Source organism: Ochotona princeps, chromosome 9 (assembly GCF_030435755.1).
Source record: "Ochotona princeps isolate mOchPri1 chromosome 9, mOchPri1.hap1, whole genome shotgun sequence".
In the NCBI taxonomy this organism is placed as follows: Eukaryota; Metazoa; Chordata; class Mammalia; order Lagomorpha; family Ochotonidae; genus Ochotona; species Ochotona princeps.
In genome coordinates this window covers 31300680-31325727 of record NC_080840.1, presented here as the reverse complement: position 1 = coordinate 31325727, position 25048 = coordinate 31300680, and the positions used below count along the sequence as shown (strand labels likewise).

The 25048-nt window shown below is 44.6% G+C and overlaps 1 protein-coding gene across 6 annotated transcripts in view; it reads right to left on the bottom strand.

Moving 5' to 3' along the window:
- Positions 1-25048, bottom strand: part of NCALD (neurocalcin delta) — a 389065-nt gene that overhangs the window by 16396 nt on the left and 347621 nt on the right. For all 6 annotated transcript variants that reach the window (XM_058668571.1, XM_058668570.1, XM_058668572.1 and 3 more), the window contains one exon: positions 6372-6768. In XM_058668571.1, the coding sequence (XP_058524554.1) occupies positions 6372-6749 (378 nt within the window). In that variant the 5' untranslated portion in view covers positions 6750-6768. The remainder of the gene's footprint in view (positions 1-6371; positions 6769-25048) is intronic.

Here is a 25048-nt window from a genome sequence, read left to right as displayed (position 1 = left end):
AGCTCCTCTGGGATTTTCACCAGTGGAAGATCTAACTGGGTTACTTCCCATTTCTTGCTGAATATTCCACAACTAGGTAGCTTTAACTTCAAACTGATTGTAAGATTCCATCCACTGGTTTGTCCTCTGAATAGGAAAGGAACTCTATTTAGCAGGGAGATATCCTGTCCCAGCTCTGGAAATTGTGGTAGTGAAGTAATCATTGAAGCCTACATCTATGCAGTGAAGCGTGACACTGTTCTAGTAGTTCTCCTACAGCCATCGAGTCTACCATCGCACATGAGTTAGGTGCTCTGATTCGTTCCAGGCCACACACTAGGAAACACCGCTGGGGAGCTTAGGTAACTTGTGGAGGAACATAGCTACTAAGGGGTAGACTCGTGATGGGTACCTGGTGCTCTATATCCTCAATGACAACAAAAAGCTGCTCCTGGGGACCAAGAATAAGGAAACTGAGATGTAAAAAGTTAAGAAAGTAGGAAAAGGGAGACCAAAAAATATGAAAGGTGAAGCTTTTCTGCTTTGCCCAAACACCTAATTCTCATGCTATTCTTTCCTATTCATCTTTGTTTTGGGTACCAGTGATCAATTTTTATTGAAGCCTATACTCTTCATTGTCAGGGTAATGCAATGCAGCTTATACACAGCCAAATAATCATGGCTCTAGAGGTAAAAGCTTTTTTTTTTTTTTTAAAAAAAGATCTGTTTATTATTATTGGAAAGGCAGATTTACAGAGAGGACAGACAGAAAAATCTTCCATCTGCTGGTTCACTACCCAAGTGGTCACAACAAGCAGAGATATGCTGATCTGAAGCCAGGAGCCGGAAGCCAGGAGCCTCTTCTTGGTCTCCCACATGGGTGCAGGGTCCTAAGGCTCTGGGCCATCCTCGGCTGTTTTCCCAGGCCACAAGCAGGGAGCTGGATGGGAAGCGAAGCAGCTGGGACATGAACTAGCATCCATATGGGATCCCAGGTGTATGCAAGTGTTTGTGGTACCTGCTTGCCAATGGCACTCACTTAGACCCTTCACCAGACACCACCTATGCTGGGATGGGTATGGGTGTTCCCATCTTGCCCCGGCAGGGCAGAAGGACAGGGAACTGCGTAGGGTAGAAGGATTGCCCTGCCTCTTGCAGTAGTGGGCTGACCTTGGCTTCCACAGGAACCGGGAGATCGCCTGTAAGATGGGTAAAAGTCAGTAGTTACCTTGTTAACAACTCCTAAGAGACAGTTTTGATGCCAATAATAAAAACATCAAGTCCAAATCACGTTCCTAATTTTGTAACGTGGAAAAAAAAAACCTCACAAACACATGAATAGGAAAACGTCCACTTAGGGCTCTAAAAATACTTGGGCATATGGTTTTGCTTGCACATCAGATGTTAACGCAGCACACAAATATTTTTTGTTAAAAAGAATCACAACTGCATGCTAGCATGAGAGAGAGACTGAACAATGGTGCCACAAGGAACAGAGAGATCCCAGTCTATTCCCTGGAAGCACATTGGCTTATGCAGTAAAAGAGGCTGCAGGAGTGATGAACAGATGGAAGAGTCTCCTGGACTCTGCAATGGCTCCAACAGAATCCCAAGGATCTTTATGAGGAGCAGAGAGAAGCAGAGAAAGACACCGAGGGTGAGGACAGCATGAGCAGGCCTGCATCTGCTACTGTGCACCTGGAGGCTGGACCAAGTGGGTCACATGCCCAGGAATGCAGGCAACTTCGGGCAAGGATTTTCCCTAGAACTCTCTGGAAGGACTGCAATCCTGAGGGTACCTTCATTTTAACCCAGGAAAACGAACTACAGACTTCTGACTTCCAGAATTGTAAGTCATTCATTAGTGTTGTTGGGAGCTATCTCAGTTGCTGGCATTCTGTCCTAAGCATAACCACACAGACTCCACACAAGTCTTCAGTCCCACTGTCACAAAGTACATCAATCGGTCCCTACAAATAACTGTTCATACTAAAGCTGAGTCCTAGGAACTGACATCAGGGAAGATGTATCAGAAAATTCACAAATTTCAGTTATGTCCCAATGCTTCCCAAATCTACTTCTAGATTTGCTTACACTCCAGTCTGCACCCTGTCCAACTCTTCATATTGGGTAAACAACCTAATTTGTATTTCTCATTAAATGGCTCACGTTTTTGAGTCTCAGAGGGTCAAGGCCTCACACAAGAATGGATGTCTCAACCCTTACTGCCAGGCTGCAAGTGTGACCATTCACAGACAGAACCTTGAGTTGTTCAGGATTGTGTTGGCCCATGGCCTGCCTCCACCTAATCACTTTCAACATATTTACCCAGACACAAAACACAAACTTAACAGAGTGTGAGCCCCGAGACGACTGAGTGACCATCTCAATGATGGGACCAGCTTGGACAAAGCAGAGAAGCCCCACAAAGACACAAAGCTTCCTGTGACTCCGGTCAAGGCTCCTGGAGGGTGGGCTTTCACAGAAGGAAGAAAAAAAAAAGATTAAAAAAGAAGATTGGGAATTGCAGTGAGATCCTATAGTAAATTTCAACTCATGGAGAATTATGGAAAGTAGGGAGATTAGCATAAGAATGCGATGGAATACACGAATCTTCAGTTGACAAAGTAGGGGGATAGAACAGCATAGTCCTTCATATGAAAATGGCTCTGTATCACATGCAATCTCTTTAAACATTTGGACGTTGACACAGGGTACCTCAGCCTCTCTTCTCTGCAGCCCTGAATACAGATTGCTGCGTGTGGAGCTGCAGAGCACAGTGGAGGCACCAGGAGCCTTCCTTTGGCAGAGTCCTTACAAGTCATGCTTCCATAAGCATTTTTTAAGAAACATGCATCCCCAAGGTCAAGAACTGTAACTGGTTCACCTTCCCTTCTGAACTAGATTCCACAGCTCAGGGCTAGGATGCCCGTGGTGAGGTCCTGGTGGGTGCTGAATGGAAGGTACCAAAGGAAGGTGTGAGGAGCTCTTGGTTTCTAGGAGCCCACCTGGCCTGCAGCTTCCTCCCTGCCTTCAATCCATGTCTCTCTCACACTCACACATACCACAATGAAATACTACTAAGAACGAACGAAATCCTGTCTTTTGCAACAAATTGAATGCAACCAAAGATCATCATGCTAATTGAAATAAGCCAGACCCAGAAAGACAAATGTCATATTTTGTGTGATTTGTGGTAGCAAATATGCAGAATATATTAAAAAAACAACTTTATATGAGTGAAATTCACATCTTGAGATTTGATTGCTTATGGCCCTTGCCTATATTCCTGTGGAACAGTGGTCTTTATATTTTTTATTAAGCTTTTATTCACTGGAGAATTAAAGAAAGGCAAAGAAAGGAAACATATTCTTACAATTGCCTCTATGAATACATGACATCTGTTCTCTTAATGTTAATATTTTTTAATATATTTTTTCATTAACACTGGCCATGAAACCATTGACCAATGACAACCAGGAAAATCGGGTCCAAATGTTAATGAGGCAATAGCTCAGAGGCTGATGGGGAGCATTTTTCTCTCAATCTCCCGTCAAGAGGGCTTGCCATGATGATTAAGTGGCTAAATCCCTGCCTTGCATGTGCTACAATCCTGTATGGGTACCAGTTCGTGTCCTAGCTGCTCCACTACCCATCCAACTCTCTGCTTGTGGCCTGGCAAGGCAGTAGAGAATGCTGCAGAGCCTACAACTGCATAGGAGACCCAGAAGTTCCTGGCTCCTGGCTTCAGACTGGCTCAGCTCTGGCCACTGTGGCCACCTGGGGAGTGAATCAACAGGCAGAAGATCTTTCTCTCTGTCTCCTCTTCTCTCTATAAATCTGCCTTTCTAATAAAAATAAATAAATCTTAAAAAAAAAAACCCAACAACAACTACTCCTGCAAAGAAACAATTCTCTTCCTTTCACTAAACAGGGGACAGAGCAAGGCACTCTTGGATTGAAAAGACACACACAGTGAAGCTAATTAAATATAAGTGCAATTTTTGCTTAATTAGCAGACATTAAGAAAAATCAGAAAAGTGTAATGATGTGGGACTACCCTTCACACACTTTGGGACGCATTTGGAAATACAATTAGCAGAGCTTAGTAACAGTCTTAGAGATGGTCAAAACCTTTGGCCCTCTAATTGGACTTCTGGGAACTCCTTTTAGGAGAATAACCCCAAATATGGAACTAGGACTACTGATTTACTTCATTTGTGAAAGTTATAATGCTGTGTATAATAATGATATCTGAAAACCCAGATATCTAACAATGGGGGAAAATTAAGGAAATTAAAGTCTGTATTAGGGCCACTAAAATACCTTTATGAAAAGTTTTTATAATGAGACATACTTGTGTTATTATGTGAAAATGGCGAAGTAGAAAACATACATATTATGAAATTGGTTTTAAGTGCATGGAAATAGGACTAGGGAAGCTACAACAAACACATTAGCGGCGATTCTCTTTCTGGGTAGGGTGGTATTATGGGAAGTGACTCTCTAATAGTCTGCACTGCTCAGGTTTCTATAGCAGACATCACATTTTCAATATGTTCTCCGTGGGGGATGGGAAAGAAGGGATCTTTTCTTTTTGTCTAAGATGCACATCTGTGAGGAACTGAGTTAACACAACTGAGAGAGCTGCTGCTCTGGGGGGAGGAAAAGTCACAGGTGGACCCATCAGGAAAGAGAAGAAATTGCAGACCCTGGGAAATACCTGGAAGACAAGATGCCTTTTTCCCCCTTAATTCCTACTTCCGCGTCCTTCCAAGGCTCAGAAATGCCACATGAACCACCCTTGTGGTTTCTGTCCTTGAATCCAGAGCCTCGGCTCCAGGGCTGTGTCACAGGTCAGCAGTGTAAGTCTCCTTTAAGCACCGCCACCAAGTACCATAACCAGGTTCCCTGAGCCAGCATCCCTTCATTCTCACTTTATCCCTTCCATCGGTACAGTTCTTTTTCTCTCTTTGTGAGCACTTTAGGGAAATCATGGTGTGCCACTTTAAGACGACAGAGGCCTTGCTTTGCCAGGGTTTGTATTTTGGATGGAATGGCACTTAAATCCTGGCTTTTGTTTAAGAGTCTTCTAAAACTGTCACTTTAATGACAGTGGCAATGATGGGTTTTCCACCTGAATGGTACCATCCCTCCATCCACCCATGAGCCACCAATTGGCCCAGGAACTGCAGTTCTACCTCTACAGGGCATCCTTCCAGATGTTCTAGGATGAGTGCTGGCCTCTGAGATGAGCCCTGCAGGGAGCCAAACACCCACTCTCTCTTGGGTCTGCCGTCTACTACCAGATGCTTCCCTCCTGGGCTCCACTCGCCTGCCAAGACAGCGTGAGGCTGCCAGGCCTCCCTGGTACTGCCCACCCACCAAGTCCTTCTCCCTGCCTGCAGCTGAAACCCTCCCCATCCTTTCCCAAGCCCTGTGTCTGTCTGCTTGGGTTTGTCTCTGGATCCCACCCACTGCTCAGCAGGCTGTCATTGCCACAGTGTTCCTTTACCCTCAAAGTTTGCATGGGTACAACAAGGAAAATGTAGCCAACACAACAGCCTTTCCCTTCGACTCAGCATTAAGGAACTAACTTGGGTGAGTGGTTTATGGAAACAGAGGGTATGCCTCATCAATGTGTTTGAGTTCTTGATTGCACAGTTTGCAATTCTGATGGGATGAAACTTAGAGAATACAGACTTCTGCTTTTATTCCAGAGTCTAATAAGGTTGCAGATTAACACTAGTAGCACAGTGATGGGATTTTTTTTAGAATGACTGGTATCACGGATGACATTTAGCATGGAGAATGATACCTGACTTAAAAAGAACCCTGTGATATAAGCCAGGGGGAGGGTGGCCCTGGCAGTTCTGCTTTTTTTTTTTTTATGGAGGACGATACTGAGGCTCAGGTGAACAAACTAACTCAGCTAAGGACACAGAGGCAGGAACTGAAAATCTGGAAGATCTGAACACAGATCATAGTTTGAGCACTAAACAGCTCCCCAGATGTGGACTTCCAAACCACAAAGCCTTCAGGTAATTTGGATTGCTGGAGTAACCCAAATGAGTATGGCCAATTGGGGTGCAGAGTCATCCTCAAAGCCTGTACCCATCTTTCTCATGGGGATTACCCCCAAAATACCTAAAGATGCAACAGGTAAGAATGTGGGGCCAGTATTGTCAAAATTCCTGAATTTTCAAAAGTTGCCAAACCAAGGTAAATATACACATACCTCTCTCTCTCTCTGAAAGTTCATACAAATCCTGGGTGAGCCAAATAAAATGCTCTGGGGGGCACCCAGCAGTTGTAAGTTCTAACCCATGTACCCTTCAAGTCTTTCCTGTGACAACACACTGTGATGCCCTTCACGGGCCAGCGCTACCCACCTGCACAATCTCCAACATCTCAGCCTTGCTGATGTAGCCATTCCCATCCAGGTCGTACATGCTGAAGGCCCATTTCAGCTTCTGCTCTAGCTTGCCCCTGGATGTCACACTCAAGGCTATGATGAATTCTCTGAAGTCTATTGTCCCATCTCCATTGGCATCAAAGGTACGGAAGACATGCTCTGCAAACTTCGAAGCGTCCCCATAAGGGAAAAAGTTCCCGTAGATTTTCTTAAATTCTTCCATGGACAGGTGTCCGCTGGGGCAGTCCCTCAAGAAGCCTTTGTACCACTCCTGGATCTCGTGTTCCGTGAAGTCGGTGCTTTCCAGCAGATCCTGCATCACCTCCGGCCGCAGCTTGCTGTTCTGTTTGCCCATCCTGGCAGTGTGAGTTCAGCTGCAGGGAGACAAGAAAACAAAGGGGCTGTCTCAGAGCAGTCTTTAGGAGTGCACTCTAGAGCCTGGGATGGTTGCTTTAGGACAAAGGAAAAGCAAACAAAGGCTCTATTAGTCTAAGGACAATTGGCGTAGGTTTTGTAGCAGAGCAGTTAGCCAAAGGAAATGATAGCAAGATAGACCAGCAGAAGACTCAAAGCAGAGATACCACAGGCCAGAGAAACTGGTGTGTCTTTGATAATGCGAGCAAGAAGAGGAGAAGGAGGGTTATAAGAGCAGAGGAAGAAGGAAAGGATGAATTCACTGTTAAAGCTCATCAATTTTAAAAGATAGAAACTGGATGTAAGATTTAAGTCCAGGCTATACTTTCAGTTTCAGCTACCCTGCAGGTAGCACATTAGGGGTCAAGTAGGTTGGTCCTTGCCACCCATGTTGGAGACTCGATTGAGTTTCCAATTCCTGGCTTCAGTTTCACGCAGACCTGGTGCTTGTAGGAATTTGAGTAGTTAATCAGTGAATGGATGTGCACTTGCTCTTAGCATGTTCCAAACACAAGTAAGTAAAGAAGTATTTCTTAAAAATAGACAGTTTTAACACCAAACCCAAGAATTATCAACGAGAATTGAAGGAGAAGGAAAGGAAAAGATGGATCGAAAGAGAGGATCTGGCATGTTTTGTTGTTAGACAATTTCCAAGGAAAATGCTTCTTTGTACTTTCTAAATATTATAGACAGGAAGAAAGATGGAAAAATCCATCTAACAGCACTAAAGGCTACCAAGCCAATTCAGTTATTTAAATCCACAGAGTACATCACTGCCATCATTATGTTTAGATGGAAAGATGAGGCTTCAGGAAGCTGTTTATGTCTCAGGATTAGGGCTTACAAAATGTGCCAAGCTGCCTTCTTCAAATGCAAATAACTTGGTATTTTCTTATAACAGGAGTGCACATCCCTAGTAAAACAGTAAAACAACTCGATGACACATCAAGAAGAAAAGCCAACATCTTTTCAAACCCTCGCCACAGATAACCACAACCAGCATCTGGGTAGGAATTGTGCCAGGTCATTCATATGCATGCTTATTGAAATGTGCTATTAATTCACAAAAATCTCCAACTTAGCGGCTCTAAAAAATTAATCGGTGCAAATGAGATAGAGACAAGGAGGGAAGTAAAGGAAGGAGAGAAGTAGGAAGAGAGGGATGGAGAGAGGGAGAGACAAGAGGGAGAGAGAGAGAGGAGAGAGGGAAGGATGGAGAGGGATGGGCAGATAGAGGGAGAGAGAGAGAATGAAAAACCTATAGCATTTAGCTGGTTCATTTGCCAAATATATACAACTGCCAGGCCAGGAACCCAGGAGCCAAATACTATTCTCCCTTACAACTGGTAGTAGGAAAGTGAAAGGAGGAGCCACAGCTGGTACTCAAACCCAAGTATTCCAATTTAAAAACTTTCTGACTTTGAGATGCTGTGAAGGCAACAGGCACCTGGTAGATTTTGAAGTGCGGTCTTTTCTGAGGCTGATCACATGCAGTAACACCATCTGTCCTGACCCTGGGCTGAGGCAGCGGCTGTAACTCCCCTTCTCAGCATCATGGGCACCATGGCAAACAATCACCCTTCACAGTGTCCGGCATGGCCGAGCTGTGATGTCTGGTGGGTCAGGTGCATTCACTGTCTTTTCACTTAGGAGAGTTTCACCTTGTAAGTGCTGATCAGGACATAACCCCACTGCAAGATAAGAAGCACCTGTATATTTTAATACCTTCCCATTGTTTAAATGCTGAGAACCTTTTCTCATCTGTTCAGTTTAACATAGGGTGAGAAATAAAGGCAACTCTGCTGTCTTCCCATTCACTGGGAATTTTCTACTGGGCCTGCTATGGTGCTGGGGGTTCCAGGAGGAAGATATGGTTCCTCCTCCCTCAGTGGTCCCCAGTTGTTGTGTACAGGGATGGTGGTGGCAGAGACGTGGAGCACATGATAGGAAAGCTACCCTATGGAACCAGAGGGGTGTATGGTGAGAGCAGAAAGAGTACCAAGAAGGGCAGCTGAGCCAAACAGAATGTGAGTATAATACGTGACACTTTTACGAAGCAGGTGCTGAGTGAGCTAACTTCCTAGCTCTTAGCTCCGAAGCTTTAGAATTCAAGAGTGGTCAAGATAAGCCCCTCCTTGAGCCCAGCATGGTAGTCTAGTGGTTAAAAGTCCTTGCCTTGTATGTGCTGGGATCCCATATGGGTGCTGGTTCTAATCCCGGCAGCTCCAATTCCCATCCAGCTCCCTGCTTATATCCTGGGAAAGTAGCCAAGGATGGCCCAAAGCCCTGGAATCCTGCACCCACGTGGGAGACCTGGAAGAGGCTCTGGACTCCTGGCATCAGATCAGCTCAGCTCTGGCCACTATGGCCACTTGGGGAGTGAACCAGCAGATTCTTCCGCTCTGTCTCTCTTGCTCTCTCTATATCTGACTTTCCAATAAAAATAAATAAATCTTAAAAAAAGATAAGCTCCTTTTCATGAAGGGTCTCTGCATGCATGCATAGTTTGAATTTTGTCTTTGCTGTCCACATGTTTGTTCATGTGGCTGCCTCCCCTCAGCCACATCTTCAGCTTCAGGTCCCCAGAAGGGTTGCTTTGCGGCTTTGGGGCCCACCTACAGTTCAGTGAATGACTGACTTGGATTGTAAAAATGACTTAGACAGAAGGGTAACTACAATATGCAAATATGGAAGAGTCTTCTTGGAAAAGAAAGCTGTTTGCCAGGAAAGCCTGGCTAGAGGAGCAGCACTGGACACCCTAAAGCCTGACCTGCAGTTACGACTGGGTCCTAGGAATTACAAACGGAATGCATCCTCTCTCTGATGCCCTGAGAAGAAATTCCATGGAGTACTGTTTTGGGTCTCACATTGCTGAGACAGACAGACAGAAGCTCTTACATACTCGTTAACTCTTCAAATGATCCCAACACTCTATGGGAGCCCCAAGCCAGGCCAAAGCAAGGGGCTTCATCCAGGTCTTTTAACATGGGTAGAAGGGGCCTAGGACTGTCCTCCACTGCTTTTCCAGGCACATTACCAGGGATTGGGATCAGAAGTGAAGTAGTGGGACTTGAACCAGCACTCATGTTGGATGCCAATGTCACAGCTGCAACACCTTTGCCTTTAACTTCACATTGGACAAGCTTTTTGAAGTACCCTGGGAAGCAGTCATCCCTGGAAGTACAGAGAACAAACACTCCTCCTGTCAGCCAGCAGCTGCAAGAACCCTTGATGTGGAACCCAGCAAGAGCATTTCATAGAAGGGCTACATTAAACCACGACAAAATACGGCAAAAACAATGCATGAATTGAACATTCCAATAACTTTCACTTCCCTCTTGAGCCATCTTTATTTTTTTTCCAGGAAATAAAAACAGGAGAGTTGGAGAGGCCGCTTTGTATTCAGTTTTAAATCTGTGCTTTAGTCATTAGGTTGGCGATTTGCCTGTGGCCAGGGGTCAGAACCATGAGGTCATGCAAAATGCAGACATTTGCAGAGTTTCAAAACAGTGAATAGAATTTACAAGTAATTTTGAGCCTTTGGTTGGGGTATAGGGCTTTATAACACGGTTCTTTAAAGTGGTCCTCAAGTCACTCTTATAAGAGCTTTGTAATGTGCAAATCACTATGTGGCTGGCCTGGGGGGTGGGGGAATTGCCATGTTGGTATTAAGATCTAGTCCTTTAAAGAATGTTTTGTTTCCCTGGATATATAAAGACCTATGTCTTCCAAACAAAACTTCAGTTTCTTTCCCAGTGCTTCAAAAGTACTTCTCATTTATTAGCTGTTTTCTGCCCTAGAAGGGAAAAAACAAAAAAACTGCTTCCAAGTTTTTTGGTGAAGTCTCCCACCAAGAGTGATCCATGTGCAGTGATTTTTTTTCAGTAAACAGTAATTAAACCACATTTACAAAATCATTAGCAAAGAAAGACCAAAACACAAACAAGGCAGAAGAGCCTGGAATAAGTGATGTGGGAAGCAAATGTTTGCAATTCAGTTCAGAAACTGTTTCAGTAGGCAACTACAAACACTTTGCAAAGTACCATGCCTGAACTTGACAGCCCATCTGGATTTGGTTACGCTGTACAAGAAAAATCTCAAGAGACTTATGACAGGGGTTCACGCCTGGGTGGGGGGTGGCGTGAGAAGGGGGAGTCTGGAAGTAGGGGGCTGCGGAGGTAGAGAAATGCCTAACGATATCTTTTTCTCTTAAAAGACAGGAATGTTTGCCTGAGTTGAAGGAAGGGAACAGGGAGCCATGTCAAGAAAAATGTTAGTGCATCAGCACTCAAGAAAAACAGCAGTCTGGAGACAAAAGTCACACCTCAGGTCAAATTCTTTTCATGACTCTGTTCAGTTATTAAAACACTTGGTGCCAGTGGGACATGGCATGTAAAAGCTCAGGCCACAGAACAAAGAGACTTGGGTTCAAAGCTGAATACTACTGTTCGCTTCCTGTTGCGTAATTCCCTGAACTTGGTGTTGCACCTCAGCTTTTCCATCTAGAGATTGAGCTAAAAAAAAAAAAAATGGAATCACATCTTGTGGACTTGATGTGAGGATTAAAAGATGGGGCCATCTATGTGACGCTCAGCATTGAATCAGGCCAGGCTCCATGGTAAGTAACAGGTTATTCCTATTGGAGAGTTTGGCTGCAGTTTGTCCTCCAAGTTCACATGGGAGAAGCTTTGTGGGCAGCGTGCAGGAGTTAGGGTAGGGAAATCTTTAAGAAGTAGAGTGAGTGTAGTGGAAGGTAGTTAGGTCACAGGTGCTCCACCCTCAAGAATGGACTCATGTTGTCTTGTGTGATTAGTTGAGTTGTTGCAAGTTGTAACAGAAGAGTGACCCTGGCCTTTCCCTGGTCTTGTGCATCCCATCTTGCCTGTGTGACCTCTATCTCCCTCTCACATACATCCCCATCATGATGCTGCCATTGTCAAATGAGTAGTCAAGAAGGTTCTCATCAAGGGCCTCACCAAAGCCCATATTAGACTGTCAGCCTCCAAAACTGTGAGCTAAATAAAACTCTTTTCTGTATAAAGTTACCCAGTCCCAGGCACTTTGTTATAGCAACACAAAACAGACCAATACAATAGTTCTTATGTCATTCTTTTGAAGTTGCACAGTAACCTGTGTGATAGGCAAGGCAGTTTTATAGACACAGAGATGAAAACTCACAGAGGTTAAATGACTTCTTCCAAGTCACACAGCCTGTGATTTAGAGGGGCAAGTCCTGAGCTTGGGTTGCTATTGGTTGGCCTCTGGTTTTACCATTTGCCATACAAACTCCATGAACACAGCTCATTCAGAATGCAAGTTTAATAAAAAATCACAAAAATGTAGACAAGAGGGGTGACAAAACCTCCTGCTGGAACTCGTCCCTTTCACAGGCAGCTAGTAAGCATCTACCCAGGGTAAGACTGTGCTCTAGGCACTGGGAATTCAAAAGAGAACAACAAGCAAGTATCTCTATAGTTATGGAACTTAGCAGGCAGAAGCCAGGGACATGCAGGAAAACAAGTGAGTGAGGGTAATGTTAGGTGAACATTGGCCACAGCAAAAAGAACAAGCGGGCTGGGAAATGTCAGGGCTGCTGGATGGGGGTCCTGAGACTTAAAAAGAATTCAGGGAAGGCTCATGGAGAGAGAGAGATGCTAAAAAAAGACTACAGGAATAGGGGAATAAAATGTGGAAAAAGCTATGAAGAAAGTCCTCCAGTCAGCTAGGATGGCCAGTAAGAAAGGTCTACAAGGAGCCATGCTGGGCATGAGTGTAGAGCATGGGAAAATGTAAAAGAGTGACTAAGATGACATGGTCATAGGAGGCTAGATGATGTGGATAGATCTGGAGGTGATCTCAGAACTTGGGTCTCTACTGCAAGTGAGACAAAACCACTGCTGGGATTTTACACAAGAAGTCATTGTGGGATTTACATTCTACCAGGATCGTTCTTGAAGCTGTGGAGACAGTAAGCTAATGTGAGAAAAGGCAGAGGGAAACACATTAGGAAAATGTGCAAGGATCCAGGCAAGAGATGTTGGTGCAGGGACCATGGGGAGAGCTGTAGAGGAGGGGACAAAGGCTGGCAGTAGGATGTAGGATGTGAAGAAAAAGAACAGTGCAGCCTAGCTCCAAGGTAGCGCCCTGAGTACTGCAAGGATGGAGTTGACATCTTCAGAAGCAAGATTTGGGTGAGGCAGAGGTCTAGCTATTTGCACCTATCAGCACTCATTTGCATGTGTGTTAATTCTGAGACACCCACCCTGAGGTAACACAACTGGAGATGTCCCACAGGGAGCCAGATTGATAAGTCTAAAATGAAGAGGGAAAGATCCAGGCAGGCACATACATTTGGGAGTCAGCGGACAGACAGGGTTATAGCCAAAGACTGGTTGAGAGCACGTCAACACGGGCTAAGGATTGACCCCTCTGTCACTCTGACATTGACTTTGGGAGAAGAGAATGAGTCAGTCAAGGAGAATCAGAAGGGAAGGTCAGTGGGTTAGGAACATATAAAGGCTGTGATGAAGCCCTCTTCAATGTGGGGCCCTTCTCAGACCCAGCTCATGTCTGTGCATGGAACGTGCTCAATTCTGTGCAACAAGTAGGAAGTGCAGCTCTTCACTTTCTAGCTGAATCTGGTGATCTCTGTTCCCCATCGCTTCCCAACAAGCAGCCTCTTGGTAAAAGACACCAGGTGCCCCCACCCTGAGACCCGAGGGCTGTGTTTCATTGGCTATTCATTCCATCTCTTGACGTCTGTCTCAAATACGCTCATGTTTCAACACTGTCATGGTCACACCCCAATCCAAACTGCCATCATCTCCCTCCTGGTCTTCTCCAACATTCTTCTCCCACCCTCTCACTCTTCTCTCTCATCTTCTCTCCCACTACTTCTGGCCCAATCTTTTCTATACTCAGCCTGTCAGAATGCCCTTTCAAAGAAACTATTGGGAGTAAGCATCTGGTGGCAAAGTCATCAGCTAGGATGCCTGTATTCCAGGCTGAAGCACCTGGAGCACCAGTTCTGCTTTTGGTTCTACCTTATTCTTGATGTGGATGCTAGGAGGTGGTAAGTGATGGTTCAAGTACTTGCATCCCTACCACCCAAGTGGGAGAACCAGACTGAGTTTCTGGTCTTTGTCTTTAGCTCAGTCCAACTGCAGCTGAGACAAAAATTGGAAGAGTGAACTGACAAATGAAAGATCTGGTTTCTCTAAAAAAATAAGTAAAACCAAGTTAGCAATCCATAAGTCATACTATGCAACTCTTCCATTTAAAGTTCTACAAAGACATCCTAACACACTTGAGATCACATCCAGTCTCTTTCCTTCAGTCTTTGAGACTCTATGTGAACCAATCTCTGGGCTTCTCCCTCAGGCCTCCTCCTGCTCTGTGCATCCTAACACACACTTATTCTATTAAACATCATCATCCTATTACGCAGTGGCTTATTGTAGGAGGGTGATGTTTCCCAACTTATTTCAGATTGGTCATTTCCAGTCCCCAATCCCCACCATACTCCACTCCCACCAAAAAAAAAAAAAAACCACCACACCAAAATGACAAATCTGGGGTTATGACAGATCACAAATGACATTGAAAAAATATACAAGAAAAGACCAAATCACTGAAGAAACACAACCAGCTATCTAAAATAGGAAGTCAACTTTTCATTTAAACTTTTCATGCTCAGGGAAAGGCAATGGTAGCAAGCAGACAACATCTGGCAGGCTGCACCTCCTGTTTCATTTTTGTGCCTGCGGAAGCTGAGATCTAAAGCCCTGTATTTCTGGGAGTCCTCATAAGGTTCTGCAAATCCCAGCTCCATTCCTCAGAGCACAGAATTAGATTTTCCAGGGAGAGGTCCATAACTTACCCTGGACAGCCTGGGTAACTTCAGAGAAAAGTCTCCATGTAAATGGCTCTGAGGTCTCCTAAAATGGAATGTACAGATGCTAGTGGCTGATGTCAAGTTTGGCTGTGATAAGGAACACAGGACCTCTAGTGACTCCAGAAAGGTTGACCAAAAGGTTTGCCTAATTTGGTGGGGCATGGAACCTATTCACCAAGAGTTGCTTGGCAACTACTGCAAACCTACACATATTTATTTTCATAGCAAATTTTTACTATTTCTTGAGTGTATGTATTTTTTTTTGTATCAAATCAAACATTTGGGCAGTGGGCTGCTTGTACCCTGTGCCAGAATGCTCAGGTTCATGACTTGCCTCCACGTGTAAGTCCTGCTTCCTGCTGACATGAACATTGAGAGCCTATAGGTGATGGATTAAGGATTTGAATCTCTACTACCCACATGGGAGACCCAGACTGAGTTCCAGGTTCCTGGCTTTAGCTTAGCCCAGCCCTGGCTAGGCTGAGAATTTGGGGAGTGAACCAATAAATGAACACCTCCAAATCTTGGCCTTTCAAGTAAAATTTTGCAATGTATTTTAACTCCATTTTCATGAACTTTTGGAAACATATTATTCATATATAATAGCAAAATGAGCAAATAAAACACAGTGGTGATCCTGGGAAAAAATTAAAATAATTCCAAGGGAGAGTTGAAGACTTATACAACCATTCCACCAACTTAGCATTTCTTTTGACCCAAGAAGTCTCCCTTCTGGTCTCCAGGCCATGAAGCTGACATAAGGAAATGACCTACGATCTCATTTGCATCACCAAGTGGCTTTGCTGAGATGGTCTGAAGGGTGAGGCCCAAGGTGCTGCCAGTCCTGTGGCCTCCTTCCTGGTTAGGATGAGCAGGTGGTCCCACATCTTCCACTGCAAGAGTCACCCCTGGCATTTACTCCCACTGTGGAGTGGTGACTGGGTTTCGGAACAAAGCTAATCTAATTCAGAAAAATCTAATAGGGAGGAAGTCACTGCAAAGAAATCCCTTCTTCCTTTTGCTTTCCCCAGGGTTTCAGATAAAACCCAGGAAATTATCTCATTTTCTCAGCGAGAGCAGGCATTATAGTCTCCAAAATATCTGAGCTCTTGCTGCATAAAGCAAGCATTTCAGATTGCAGAAGGTCTGGCCTTGGGTACTTTTCCAAGTTTTATTTTCCATAACTATGAGTTATAACTACATCAGTGCCAACAAAACATTCATTTCTTTTTTTAAAGCAATTTTTAAAAAAAATTTATTTGAAAGGCAGAGTTAAAGAGAGAGGCAGAGAAGATGTTTCCATCCGTTAATTCACAGATGGCTGTAATGACCAGGGCTGGGCCAGACTGCCCCAGGAGCTTCATTCAGATCTCTGATATGAGTCCAGGGGCCCGAGGACTTTGGTCCATCTTCCACTGCTTTCCTAGGAACATTTGTGGGTCCTGGATTGGAAGTGGAACAATCAGGCCATGAATGGGTGCCAATATAGAATGCCAGCATTGTAGGCAGTGGCTTACTCTATCATTACAATGATAGTCCCCAACATGCTGATGAGGGTCTGAACAGAACTTCACCTGTCAACAACTCTCTGTGCCTACCCCAAGTATGGCAGCATTATTGGCTTTGCTGATCATCCAAGTTATATATCATTATTTTTAAAAAGTCTAAACAACAAAGTAATGGTAAAAATGAGAAACCTGTGGTGAGAGTTGGGGAAAAGCATGTTAAGTTGCTACTTGTAATGCCTGTGTTACATATGGTTGTGCCAGATCCTTCTTGTCTGATCTAGCTCCCTGCCAACACATACTGGGGGGCAACCAATGATGGTCCAAGTACATGAGCCCCAGGAAGCTCTGCAGGAGATCCAGATGTAATTCCAGGCTTCTGGCTTCGTCCTGGCCCATGGTGATCATACTGTAGGCATTTGGGTGGTGGACTGGAGGGCAGAAGATCTCTTTCTCTGTCTGCTGGTGTTCTGAATTTCAAGTATATGAAAATAAACATGTTTTTAAAATGAGAGATTAAACATCCTCATAATGATATAATAGCACTTCCTAGAAAACTACTACTTACAGATCTAGGAAAAATGTTTTTAAGAAAACAATCTCCCTTAATAGGTATTACTGTCTCCATCACCATAGACATGTAAACACATGTTTATAAAATCTGCTTATTTGAATCATGAATGGGATCACACTAGGTCAGTATTGGGTGTTAATTCCCAATCTCACTTAAAATATACTGTAGCCATGCTTCACAGGGATATTTCTCATCCTTCTGAATTGTGAAATTTTCATTCATTCATCGATCCAGCAGAGGATGTGCAGTGCTGCCCTTGTGCCAAGTGCTGAGTGAGTAACAATGGTCAATAACACGGGGCATAGAACTGCTTGGTTTTCCATTACCTGAGGTTTAGGTAAGTAAACTCCCTTGAGAGATGTCTAGATTGGTTTCTCTTTTCTTGTATTCCTCTATCAGAATTTCTGGATTCCTTAGGCAGAATTGTACGACTTTTTTTTAAAAAAAGATTTATTTATATGAAAGTCAGATGAGGATGCAGAGAGGTGTAGAGTAGTAAGTAGAGAAGCTGAGGGAGGCAGAGGGGTGGAGAAGGAGAAAGAGGATGGTAGAGAGGAATCTTGCATCTCTGGTTCATTTCCCAGAAGGCTGCATTAGCCAGGTCTGGGCCAGGCTGAATACAGGAGCCAGAAAATCCATCCAGGTCTCCCACATGGGTAGTAGGAACATCAAAGGCTGTTTCCCAGGTGCATTAGCAGGAAGTTGGATGGGAAGGAAAGAGTGGCTGGTCAAATCAGACAATGGACATAGAAGCTGGGTATTTACTTTCCTCTAGAGCCTATATACCCTAACTACACCTCTCGTGAAGCTGTTCAAATCTGCTGGGACTAGAATTTCATGGCACTGGCACTGCACGTCACTCCATCCATCCTGCCCCAGTTACAGGGATACCATATAATTTGGTCTAGCTCCTGCTATTCAGGGCACCGCCATTCTGTTCTCCCAAGCATGCACTTGCTTCATCTGAATGAATTTTGTTTAGGCCTGAAGAGATCTCCTAACCTAAACAGCACCCTATACCGTCTGTTGTTGGGATTCAACTCTGGACTTTTGGTGACATCTCTTTCCCAAGCTAACTGTAGTCTAGAGAATGGCTGACTCCCACTTTTACCTAGATAGTGGCAGTGGTAAGACCACCATTGGAGTTAGACTTACATGACATGCTTGCAGTGCCCTCTAGGAAGCGGATGGGGACCACTCCACATGGTCACTTGTCCCTTTCAGGCCTGAAGACACTGCAAATCAGTCTCCAACAAAGAAACAATGGGGGTGAGGGCCTGCAGCAAGGGCTTCCAATGAAACACACATGGTCCTTGGCATTGTGCCACCTGGCCAACAGACTGCCTACCGCAGCAGAGCTGTCTGTATTGGCCACCACATGAGCCAGCTGCTGGACAGGGCTGCTGCAGAAGCAGGAAGAGAACAGAGCCCGGGGTGGCCAATGGTTTTTCAGGCTGCCATCAGCTAAGACACTACACAGGTGACGTGCAAGGAGTTCTGACTGCAGTAAATGTGTGCTTAACCAAAGGTACTAAATACTCTCTCACTTAACACATGGAAATACAGCTTTGGCTTCTGATCCAACCAGTGAATCCTTTTGAAGGAAATAGATGGATGGTGGCCATGCAGGCCTTGCCACCTCACTAAGCAGCAGGAGGGAAAGGAGTATGCCAGCTTCTGTTTTTAGCTATTCTCCAGGGACCAAAGGCAGTGGATAAATTGCTCCAAGCCCCTCCATATAGTTTAAGAATAGCTCCAAATTGTTTTTGTCTACTCAGCAGACATGTTTAATGTCTACTGTTTCCTGGCTTAGAAGGGACTCTTTTCAATTAATATCCTACATGAGATAGGACATTGAGAGGAAACTGGGATTTTGGTCCACAATTCAGAGCATTTTCATTCATATTTGTTCTTTATCTTTTTGTTAGAACTGGTATGAAGAATATATCTTGATTTTACTCCAAGGAGGAGGGGCTTAGAGAAGCCATCTGCCATGACAAATTCATGATGCTGATGAGGTTGCAAGGCGGTGTGGCCAGAACCACCCCCACTCCACCCCAAAGCTCTGGTTGGGGGGCACTTTGGGTGTTTGGTTGAACAGAATCATTTCTTCTATTGATAGGTACCAAGTAATTACTGCCTATTTGGATCAACAGGCAACATGAGAATTTGTCCATGAGTTGAACATACATGTGAGAAATCTATTAACTGGCTGACCAGGGTCTGGGAAGTAACTTCTTTGAACTTCTTGTGCACCTGCTGTTTAGAAAGAACACTGGGCCTGGTGACAGAAGAACCATCCTGAAGTCCTTCCAATGGCATGGTGTTGTGTGACTTGGAGCATGTCCTTTGACATCTGCTGGTATCTAGTGTTAGATAGGCACAGTAATTCCTCTCTCAGATGGCTGTTCAGAGGACTTACAGGAGAAGAGTGCGGGGAACTCATTTTCTCCAATTGTGCTTCATGGTTCCTCTGTTGTCAGCAGTGCCCTGGAAGAAGCAGGTTCCTAACTCTGGTGGGTCTGCCTCCCCTGGCTCCTGCTCCATCAGATCTCTTCCACACACATGAACCCAAAATGCCCTCCTATCTCACCAACCTCTTGGTATTTTCTAAACATCTTGCCTGAGCTAATGCAGACAGACTCATCTTTCAGATCTCCATAGCAACACCTCTTCTCTGACCCTATCTCTCCTGAAGTGCTCCAGCCCCACCTTGTCCTCTTCCTTCCTAGCACTTACTACAATAGGAATGAATTATTCATACAATTTGCTTAAGCTCAGTGCCTCTGGTCAGACCTAAACTCAATTATGGGTGCATTCTGTCTTGTTTCACTTTGGATCACTGGTCCTAGTGTCTTGTCTGTGGTTAGTGCTTGCTTTAGAAGAATCAGATGTCACTGGCAAACATGTTCTTCTGTGACCCCATTATGTCACCCCAAAACTGAGGATTTGCCTCTTTGGGGATAAAAGCATACCACTCTCCCCTCCTGGACATGACTCTGCTATTGAGAAGATGAAGTGAAAGAATGATGATGACATCCATCAAGTCCATGTTGGGCACTTAGCAGGTGCTCACTGCAAAAAAGCCGTGTGGATCTCAGTTCCCCTTACTAATGAAAACTTGGCAACAAAATCAGAAAACAGAGTAAGCAAGAACCCAGGCTGTGCAGTGGGGAACTCCAGGTCCTTGATAGAATATTGTCTGGATAGGACCACATCACATTTCTTCTCTTACCAGATCAACAAATAAGCAATCCATTCTCTCCCTACTCTGAGGATATTGAACTCCGTGTCTGCCATGGTGTTTTCTAAGCAGAGCCCGTATCGATTAGATTGCCTGCCTTGTGATGTTGCTTTACACTGACCCAAAGCAGCATGGAAGCAAACCAACTGTGAATTGAAAAGGAGGGAAACAACTGTAACAGATTAGAAATCAGGTGTCCAGACATCTGTTATGGACAGGGAGGAGGAGCAAGAGGAAGGAGGATGGGAGAGAGGGAAAAGGGGATGGGTGATGGATGTTAGGGAGAAAGAAGGAAGAAATGACAGATGGAAGAGAGGGAGGATACTAGGAAGAGGGGGAGAAAATGGAATCCAAGCAATCCATCCATTCATCATGTCCAGGAGTTACCAGGACAGCAGCCACCCTATAAGCTGACAAGAGACATAAAACATGCCAATTTTGAAGCCATGAAGTCTTTGGCTAAGTCTGCCAGACAACAAGAATGCTTATGAGAGACAGCCCTGCTCCTCCTGCACTTGGCCCTATGTAAAGAGACATACTCAACAGCACCCTTGGGAGAAAGCTGGCGCCCACCAGCGCACTCAGAGACGGCAGGAGAAGGCTGTTCTATCTTGCCTACTGAATAGTGTTCTGCTATTGTCTGCTGCTTCTTAGCCAGCTTCCCAGGTTTATAGGGTTCTTACATGCTCATTAGTGTTACCAGGTCAAATAGAGGAAGACCAGTTACACCTGCATTCCAGCTGTATGACAAATAATATTTTAGGATAAATATGTCCCAAATACTGATGGACATGTTTATCTTAGAAACCTGGCTCTTCTTCTGCATTAGTGTAACTGAGCAACTTGTGTTTTTTGCTCTAACCCTAGCACCCCACACTGCTCCTTCTAGCCTCTCGTCCTTCAGATGCCTTATGTTCAAGTTGAAAAGCAGGCCCTGATGTCACATCTCAGGGGCCTGAGGACCCACTTACATCAGGATCACATCCTGTTCTGCTCTGGGCACAGGCTGAAGCTCCTCCTTCCTTCCAAGTCACGTCTTGACTCTTCGTCTCATGCTATTCCTGTGTCAGGCCTTGGGTAACTGGGTCTGACTGTGTTCTGATGGGTCACTGCTGACAGTTTCACAGCCTCACCTTTCCTCTTGCCTCTTATGGCCCACATCTGGCCAGGTTGCAAGAAAGGGCATTCCATCCTTGGCACCAGTGGAAGATTCAAACCAGGAATGCCCAATGTCCACACATCAGACACATCCTCTAAGCACCAGTTTTTTTCCTTCTTGTCTCCATCCACCGTCAGACAGCTGGAGAGGCATTTCCTGCCTTTCCTGGAAGGACCAGAGATGTAAGAAACAGGCCTTTTCAAGCTCTTGCGGTATGTGTATTGCAGCCTTGGCCTTCCCATTTGAACTAAATGCAGGCCGGCTTCAGCTCCTCCTGCATTTGAAGGATCCTCACAGCCCCTCTGAATGTCCCTCACTGATATGTTCATGTCTCAGGCATCCAAGGAAATATTTTTATTGTGTCAACAGAAAACCCATCAACCATAGTGATGGAAGAGCATATCTTTGTGTATTTATTTTCAAGCAAGCCTCACAAAACTTGTGGAAGAATGGTTACCATTGTCATTTATAACAGGTGGGGAAACTAGAGGCCTCAAGGGATATGGATTAGAACTCTGTTCTGCCTGGGCTGGAAGGCTCTGGTCTGGCCCAGCCACAGCCCCTGCCTTTGCCCTGGAACAGCTCAACTGAAGTTCAGGTGCTATGTTCAACTTGAAATGTGGGACTTGTGAAGTCAGGTGAGATAATGCAACACAAGCTCCAATCCCTTTCTACATCTTTCTCACATCTCTATGTCTCCTTCTATTTCAAGTGTTCTGCTTCCATGTTAGCTTCCCTGACCTTCATCCACCAACACACACAGCATGCTCCTTCCTTATGGCATCACACAGACCACTCCCCCTGCCTCATGAACCTTCTTCCCTCTATATCCTGATGGCCTGGGTACTATCTTCCTAAATGCTTCTAGCTTGAATGCCTCTCCCCACATCCTCATGGCTCAAACCTTCCCCCCACCCAACCCCCAGATTCTCTTGGTTCACTCTTCACCTCTTCTGGGTCCCTCCTTCAGCCCACTAGTAAGTGTTACTACACCAATCCTCCTTGTTAACATTACTTGAAAAAATATTTGAAAGAATGAGAGAGAATGAATGAATGAATGAGTAGTGTAAGGAGCCTCATCTCAGTTTCCAAAGTGGATGCAGGGGACCAAGCTCTTGAGTCATCCTCTGCTGCTTTCCCAGGTGCTTTAGTAGGGAAATGGGTAGGAAGTAGAGCAGCTGGGACTTGAACCAGTGCCCATATGGGATGCCACCTTGACAGATGATGGCTTAACCTGATATGCTACAACACCAGCCCCTCCTTCTTGACCTCTATCAGTTGCCTTAACTTCTAATATATTATAATCTTATTCTTTTTTTTTTTTTTAAGATTTTATTATTATTGGAAAGCCGGATATACAGAGAGGAGGAGAGACAGACAGGAAGATCTTCCATCCAATGATTCACTCCCCAAGTGAGCCTCAACGGGCCGATGTGCGCCGATCCGATGCCAGGAACCAGGAACCTCTTCCGGGTCTCCCACGAGAGTGCAGTGTCCCAATGCATTGGGCCGTCCTTAACTGCTTTCCCAGGCCACAAGCAGAGAGCTGGACGGGAAGTGGAGCTGCCGGGATTAGAACCGGCGCCCATATGGGATCCCGGGGCTTTCAAGGCGAGGACTTTAGCCGCTAGGCCACGCCGCCGGGCCCAATCTTATTCTTATTTACTACCATCCTCTACTAGAAAGGAGACTCCAGAGATTTTGTTTAGTTTATTGAACTCCAGTGCCTACAACAAAGCTTAGTGAATAACAATTGCTCAGTAAAAATATGACTAAGTGAATTATTTACATCCAATTTGTTTACTGCTCTCACCGCTCCCAAAGTCACCAACATAAAAATACCCACATTGTAAAGTACAAGATGTTCTAATTTCATGTAAAGAAATTGGTATTCTGCCTTTTATATGAAAATGTGATTTCTGTTTTTCTGGTTTTTTCCCTCCCTCTTGAGTCTTGCCATCCCAAAGGGTATAGGAGTTTATGTAGTCATTAGGGTGCCAGCCTTGGCATGGCACTGCTGAGGTACAGAGAGGATTTCACAATGACCCTTTTATCACATCCAACTAGCAAACACCTTAACTTTATGACACAGGCTCACTAAGTATACTCAGAAGCACAAACAATCATATTACAAATAGCACTGACAACCTAAATCTTTCCTGTTCATGATGGAGCTAAACGTTTGCTTACTTTTAGAGCCAAATTTAGACATTATAGATGGCATTGGAACAAAAATGATAGCAATAAAAGCGGAAATCTGAGATCCATTGGAACAAGCAGAAAGCTATAAAAGAAGGATGCTTTACGTGAGGATTCGATTTGAATAATGATGAAAATAAGCTTGCCAGTGCTTTATCAATGAATTATGACATGCAACAACATATCTGAGGATGCATAGCATTCTTCCAAATCTCTGACTCAACTGCTTGTTTCCTTAGGAGTAATGCTTCCCATTCCAAGATTACACTCAGATTGAATTTGATTGTAGTCACAAACTAATAGTCAAATATAGAAGCACAGTGAAATACTAGAAATAACATACATCAATGACCCAAACTGAGCTGTATTGTTTTTATCGTAAAGCAAAAAATGAAATTTCCAAAAGTTTGTGTTAGTAATAATAGGTGGGGGCAGTACAGTTGCTCAACAGGCTAATAATCTTCCATCTGCAATTGTCGGCATTCTACATGGGCATTGGTTCTTGTCTTGGCTGCTTCACTTCTGATCCAGCTCCCTGCATGTGGTCTGGAAAAGCAGCAGAGGATGGCCTCTGCACCCATGTGGAAATCCAGAAGAAACTCCTGGCTTCTGGTTTTGGATTGCTTCAGCTCCAGCTGTTGTGGCCACTTGGGGAGTGAACCAGCAGATGGAAAAATCTTTCTCTGTTTATCTGTACTTCCAAAAAAGTGATAGGTATACAGTTTAATCAACTCATTTTCAGAAGTGGGCATTTAGCCTGGCAATCTGGTCTGCCTGCACACCACATAAGAGTGTACAGGTGGGATTCTGGGCTGCAGCTTCCTAATAACGGGCACCTAAGGAGGCAAAGATGACTGCTCAGGTAGCTGGGTTCTGGCCACTAACAGAAGAGACCCAGATTGCACATCTGGTTGCCAGTGACAGCTCCAGGCATTATAAGCATTTGGGAGTTTTGTCTCTCCCTCTGAAATACATAAAATTTTAAAAGCATTTCTCATCAAATTACAAGGATTTTACATTTGTACCAAAGGGTATATTTCAAGATATATCTCCAACAGATCAAATATTGGGACAGAAAAGTTTGAAGGAACATTACAGTCATGGTGAATGTGAGCCACAAAACACAGGTCTTGGGAGAAGCCAGGAGGAAGGCCTGTACTTATGGAGATGCCATTTCCCACTGAGTTGTTTCACAAGCATCTCCTGAAAGCTTGTTGTGAGCTTGGATGTTATAGGAAAGGAACACCACGGGGGGAAAGATGAGGGAGAGTGGTGAGGAGGCAGACCAGGTTGATGTGCCTGTAACACAAAAGTGGCTTTAAGGTCACAGGGAGATGGGACAGCAGCTCCAGGGTGCATTGAGAGGCCTTACTTTGCCTCAGACTCCCTCAAGTCACACTGAGCTGTGAGTGACATTACAAACCCTAAATCTCTTTTCAGTAGTCACAGACACCAGAGAAACTGGTATATGACAAACCAACCTCTTTGCAGATTTATTAGAACAGATCATATCAACACCAAATCACAAACACATCCTCAGGAACAAGCATACGGTACAGCTGGGACTAAAGCAACCCATGGTCACTTTTTTTTGGTGAAACCTGCTCCTAACTCCTTTTGTGGGGAGTGCAGATGCGATGAACAAAGGTCCCTCCCAACCCTTGA